The sequence below is a fragment of the Humulus lupulus genome, chromosome 6 (assembly GCF_963169125.1).
Source record: "Humulus lupulus chromosome 6, drHumLupu1.1, whole genome shotgun sequence".
NCBI classification, from domain to species: Eukaryota; Viridiplantae; Streptophyta; class Magnoliopsida; order Rosales; family Cannabaceae; genus Humulus; species Humulus lupulus.
The window spans coordinates 4,074,090-4,080,865 of record NC_084798.1 but is presented as its reverse complement, the minus strand read 5'-3'; the positions used below and the strand labels follow the sequence as shown (position 1 = coordinate 4,080,865).

General features: G+C 31.1%; 1 protein-coding gene across 1 annotated transcript; it reads right to left on the bottom strand.

Annotated features, from left to right (window-relative positions):
* Positions 1–815: 815 nt before the first annotated feature.
* Positions 816–2,147, bottom strand: LOC133783706 (ferredoxin--NADP reductase, embryo isozyme, chloroplastic-like). The gene is made up of 2 exons (XM_062223355.1): positions 1,862–2,147; positions 816–1,657 (listed from the first exon to the last, which is right to left on the bottom strand). Exons 1-2 carry the CDS (start codon positions 2,105–2,107, stop codon positions 1,013–1,015), a joined length of 891 nt encoding a protein of 296 aa, XP_062079339.1. The 5' UTR covers positions 2,108–2,147; the 3' UTR covers positions 816–1,012.
* Between the last annotated feature and the right edge of the window lie 4,629 nt (positions 2,148–6,776).

Below are 6,776 nucleotides of genomic sequence, written 5' to 3'. Positions count from 1 at the left end.
TACTTTCGGTAAAAATAGTATAAAAAATTAATCAACTTTTATTTATATATATATTAGACAATAAAGTTACTAAATTGTTTGATAAACATGACATTTTATGATATTTATATAACAATAATAATATGTGTCCAAACAAATTAATTACACAGATATACTACGTGACAAATTGTTTTTACTTAGTAACTCTTCATAAATAAATATGATTAGTTGAAGTGATTTGTCACATAAATATATATAATATTTGTGTATAATTTGTGTGTGCATGTATCATTACTCTTTGTATAAACAGTACACAACAACCCAGTATAATCAATTAATTATATAAAATTATTACTTTCATTAATTTCACAAAAAACGGTTTATTATATTATACATGCTTAGAACACCATGATCAGAAATTTAGAGGAGTTATTAATTCTTATATATTTAATGGGGTTTTGTCTCCTAATGAATATATGTGTTTTGCATGGGATAGGTACGTGTAAACTTGACTGGATAATGAAGAAATATGTCATTTTAATTTTAAATAGCTTCTCATAATAGTATCATAAATGTTGATGTTACTATAGTCTTCGTCTCTCCTGATTTTTTTCTTGTAGTATCTTTCAATGCTAAAGCGAATTGAAAGATGTCATATTCGCTTTAGCATTAATTAATCATTATATGTAGATTGAAAATTGGCAATCTAACTGGGGTGACATACACACGAACAATTGGAAAGAGAAATTAGGTTTTGAATGCATTTCATCAAGTACAAAGATAGAGAGATTTAGATTATTATTCTTAATAATAAAAAATAGTCTAAAAGCTCTGTCTTCATTATTATTCAACAAACAAACGTATACGTAGGTATGTAACGTATACAAAACCTTAATTATATAACAAGACGTACTTAAATATCTTTTATTTTCCACAGTATCGTAATATTGTAAAGATTATGATTAATTATTTATTCCCACGCCCATGTTAATTAACTAAAACTGTGATAGTTATATATATATATGCATGAATATCAATAATCGTAGACTTGTACGCGCCATTGGTTCTTCTTTATTAGATCATCTTTTATTCCGTCCCACGTATTCTGATCGCCAATACTCCTGAAAACGGCTTCAACCTCATCCACCATGCTCTGAGGCCCAACCAGATATATATAAGCTCCGCTATGAACAACGAGTTGAAATACATAAAAAAATTCACCTTGTCGTTGCAAAAGGTGGTTGAAGTATTTGTAGTTGAAGTTTCGTGGGTAGTCCTGCTCGTACTGCTTGAATTCGTCATTGTAAACTCGAGAATCGAGATCGTCCTCCACCCCATAGAACAGCAACACTTGGCCAGCAAATTTGAATAAAGGAATATCCTCTTTGAAGAAATGACGAAGATGGGCTCTGAAGGGAGCAATGGCAGCCCCAGATTTGGCCACAAATATGTGAGTGGCAGTGGGACTGTAATCTCCCAAAAGTGTGGCCTCGAAGGAGGGTCCTACAAGTTGAAGATGATCTCTACGCCTTGCTTTCATGCATAAATACTTCAAGGTCTTGTCATTTTTGTCAAGAGGCACGATTATGGTAGCTGTTTTGCCGTTAAAGTAATCTCCATACCTTGAGGAAGCAGCAAAGACAGTCTTAGGCTCTAGTACATTCGGATCATCAGGATTCTGCATGCATGCAAACAACAATAATGAATATATATATATGAATATTGCCAGTAGTATTATTGAGCGTATCGTTATTAGTACAATCTAATATTGAGTGCTGCATATTTTAATATAATAAATATTATAAGATATCACTAAGCAGTCATAAGTTAACACTTCATATGGTGTCAGACATCTTAAAATGTCAAATAACAAGATACTTACATGACATATAACCACGAAAGCTTGTCCCTCCCAGTAAGAAAGATCGCCATGATGATCAAATACGATTTCGTAAACCGTCTTATCAATAACATGACCTGAATTAATCTTCCTTACAGAAAGGATGGTGGCAGGACAAGGATTCCAATGCGTGTATACATTTGTGGGAGGCCTGATGGCATTTTCCAGCTCCAAAGGAGCAACCGGAGCCCTTCGAACATCAGAAGTATTAGAAAGGATGAGTGCCATAGGCGAAGGTAGATAGAAAGAAAGCAACGAACACAAGAGATATGTATAAGCTAGTGAGTTGAGATGAGAAATATGTGATCCTCCAAAAGAGGCTTATATACAGTATATTACTCTCGCATGCATGCATGTAACATGTTTATACTTTTTTCATTCATTTGTTCACACCATACATATAGAATTAGATTACTGTATATCATATTGTGTCTAACTAATATAATTGTGACACCTCGTATCAAAACCTAACTTATAGTGAAAGAGTAATAGCAGTTTTTTAATAAATGAATTATTAAATATGAAATGTCACAATTATATTGGTTAGACACAATATGATTCACACTAATTTGACAGAGGGTCTTGATTCATACATATATAAGTAGCTTGAGCTGACACCGCTGCCTGCCTACTTAGCTTTGTTAAACCATTGCAAACACTATGTAAAACACATGTTATCACAACTCAATGTTATGAATTGATCGATCATGAGATTAATACAATTTTGTTTTCTAAATGTGAAAGGAAGACTAATATAATTTAACTTCCTCTATTATAATAATAGCATCCATTCATATGGAAATTTTAGTTTATACCAAATGAGAAACGAACGAAAACAAATTCTGAGTCCTGACTTTGTGTCTTATTCAATGTTTGTTAATAATTAATGTAGTGCTACGCTACAAAAGTTTTAGGTTAGAATGAAATAAGTACAAAAAAAATGAAATAAAAAAAGTTAAATAAATTGTAGAGTGTTGTTATTAGGCACCTCCCATCATGTCTCACAATTAGTTATCGATACTCTATATTTATTATTAAACTAAGTTATGTGGGTCTCGAAAATAAATTGTACTAATAACGGCATGCCGACTTTATATGGGGTGTTAGGCACCATTAATGCTCATTCGCATTTCTCTAAATTAAATGCGTCGAAATTAAAAATTACAATTCAAGAGTTTTCTACCAAAATTTATTTCTTAGCCACGAGAAGCAAATTGTGTCACCTTATATTAATGAGATCGTGGTTAATAAGAAAGCAAAAAACTTATTTCGGTTTAGGTTTTATTAATTTGTACTTCAGAATTTCTTTAATTTAATTAGTTTATTATTTTAGTTTTGAAAATTGTTAAAGAAGTGAATATATTTACTGAAGCTAAATTGATATTTTTTTTTAAAATAATTTATTTCTAAAATTTTGCGAATTGAAATTAGATGTTTCTTTATTTATTTTTTTGACAAAAAGTGATTTTTTATTTTGATTTATAAGGTTTAAATTAATTTTCTTAGACTTCAATAAAAATTAACTAGTTTAGAAATTAATATAATAGAATTTAATAACTATTGAATATATACCCCTTGAGTGATTTAATTATGTCTTGGGACTAGTATAGATTTTTGCATGATTTTGAAGTTATAATAAACAGTGTACTATGTTTTCGTTTCAAGGATTTCGATTGAATTTTGAATTTTGTTTTCGAATGTGAACAGAAGGGTTCATGACCAAGACCACCAGCTGTACAATGACCAAGACTAGACTAGTAACTACATTATATTTTTGAGGGTTTTGGTCTTCGAAATATAAGGACAACGCAGTGCTGACTTGACGCATATATCTCACCCAACCATATTAATTAATGCCAAATGGGAAATGAATACAGGTTGGAAATATATATTGCCAAATGGGAAGAGATTATATGAATTTATTTCTTCACATACTAAAAAAAATTGAGTGTTGTTATTTGACAGTTTAAGGTACCCAACACTACATGAGGTGACTGATATCACATAATATTTATTATATTCAAATATGTGAGACCGATATTGTCACGATTCGAACCCTAGGCAGTGACATATTTATAATATCCATAACTTGGGTGGTCAAATGTCAAACTTTGACCCTTATAAGTGATCTTTTAGTTTATACTAAATAATACAATATTTATAATTCGAAAATAATAGAATAATTCCTATAATTATATATAAAAATATTAGTGATAAAAGCACGATCATCGATCATTACACATAAAATAGTAATATTCCCAGAGTTATGTAGTCACCAAACAATTAAATTTAATAAGTTATAAAACACTAAAATACTAATTAGCATCCATCATTCCTCATTCCTAACTATTACATAGCTAATTGCGATATACAGACCATAAGGTTCCAAATCAAATACATAAATAGTGTTCAAATGATAGGACTATGACACTAAATAGAATTAGGCTAAATCACATTGGCTCCATCACTAATTCACATTTCACATTCGCATCACAGGGTTCCTGGAACGGGAGAGATATAGGGGATGAGCTTATAAAGCTCAGTAGGAAAACAACTAATTCCATATGACCCAAAAAGTTTAATAAAACCTCTGCATGGTTAGCTTTGAAAACAAAACATACATCATCATGTATAAACCAAAAATAGAGAGAACTCAAATAATCATAAGAGCATAGCTACAAGTGCACATCACACCATCCACTAGATCCCTAGTTCCCGTTACCCATCATAGAAAAATCGATATCCTAAACGGGGTAGCCAGACCTGATAACCACCACAAGGGGAGGCTCAGAACACTTTATGTATACAGATACTAGGTCTTTACACATATAGATGAGTGGATACCTGATCTACCTATGATGACATAGAGACTAGGTCGTGAAACAACAACATGCACAACTTATGATCATTAAGGTTCTCATCTGTATAACCACATGCAGGTAACTAGAATAACAAAAGAACATATTCTCTTTATTTTAGAAAATTGGGCAGCATAACGACTGCTTGTGAATAAAAACCAAAAATCATAACCTACATAGATAAGTATACAAAAATATATTTGACACTCAATGCCCTCAGAACAGATCAGAAATCATGCAGATTAAATTTTCAATTTTTCAAACATTTTATAAATCAAACATTTTGAATATGTCTAATGTTATTATATACATATAAAACAAGTTCAAGAACCAAGTTGAGTCTCTATCTCTTTAAAATTGTCATCCTCTTTCCAAAGAGACGCTCTTGAGCTTACCGATGATTCTAGTGTAATTAATCCAATTAAAATATCACATTTTTCTACGTGCATCAAATGAGAAAACAATTATCATCATTGCCTATATTTAAAATTTCAAATTTCGGAACCTCACTCAAGCGGTGCAAAGTGGTAGTTGGTGGTGGCAGTGAGCGGTGTACCGAAAACGTCAATGAATATATGCATGACATATATCAAAACGATTATCTCGACGAGTACATCACGAAAGTACATCTCCTTCGCCCAAATGACCTCCAGTGTCGTCGGAAAATGCTTCCAAATGGGCGGAGATACTCAAAATCTTGCCGGAGAAAAACAGCGAGTTAACCGGAATGACTTAGTGGGCAACGTCCCTCCCGCGACGCTGATTGCAACTGTGCCAACCACTCAAAATCTTATGCTTGGGTAAGAATAGTTTATTTCTTATTTAAATTATTTATTTAAAAAGTATTGAATATGTCTCTCGCTGAATTAAAAAAGAATTATTATTTTAATTATGAAGTTTTTTTAATTAAAAAAGACTACTCATCCTTTGGCAATGAGTTAGTGCCAAATAGGAAATGAACGTCTATAGGTTGGAAATAACTAAATTAATAATTTTTTTTTAATAATCCGACGGGTCATACACTTATTTTAAACCAGTTGAACCGATATTTATGACACTTTTGTATATCATATATGGTACTTTATATGAAAATATATACATATACAATCACTAAAAATATAAAATTAAAAGTGAAAGATCTAGATTAATTGATAATGTCCGCTAACTAGATCTGAATGACAAATTTATATGAAAGCTCAAAAGGTCTGTAGTTTCGATCATTATTATTCAACAAACATACGTAAATAGGTACGTAACGTATCCAAATATCTTTATTTCCCATAATCTCATGATAGTGTAATGATTAAGAGAAAAGGTACACATATATTAGACACTTTATTTATTTATTAATCGGCGAGTGAGCTGTATATTCCCGTGCGGTCGACAGTTCGGAGGCCTCTGAATCCAACGGTCCGGCGCGTGGCTATAAACGGTGACCGCCGGTGGATGTTTGGTGGTCGGGCAGACGCACGCACTCGAGAGAGAGAGAGAGAGAAGAAGAAATTTTTTTCTGAAGAGAGAGGGAGAGGGGCTCGGGTAAAAAGAAAGGCTGAAGCCTTATCTTTTTTTTTTTAAATTACACTTGGACCCAAAATACAAAATTCTTTTCAAATAAGCCATTTAGCAAAATTTTCTTAATTTTATAAAAATCCTCAATTAAAATTATATGACATTTGGGTCCAATACTTGACTACTCAAGTTTCTCTCTCTTTAATCTCATTAAAAACATAAAATCATATTTTAAACACTATTTTTCTATTACTATTTTTTAAATTTGTAAATTTGTACATTTTATGTATTAAAACTCTAATTTATAATAAATAAATATATTATGAAAATGGTGGATATTACAGAAATAACTTAATTAATAATTTTTTTTTAATTATAAGACGGGTCATACACTTATTTTAAACCAGTTGAACCGATATTTATGAGACTTTTGTATATCATATATGGTAAATATAAAATATATACATATACAATCTCTTAAAATATAAAATTAAAAGTGAAAGATCAAATTTATTTGAAAGCTCAAAAGG

Excerpts from the sequence above, each read along its gene's own strand:
- LOC133783706 (XM_062223355.1), bottom strand. The coding sequence starts at position 2,107 with ATGGCACTCATCCTTTCTAATACTTCTGATGTTCGAAGGGCTCCGGTT. Across the intron at positions 1,658-1,861 it reads CTTTCGTGGTTATATGTCAT|AATCCTGATGATCCGAATGT; the intron begins GTAAGTATCTTG and ends GCATGCATGCAG.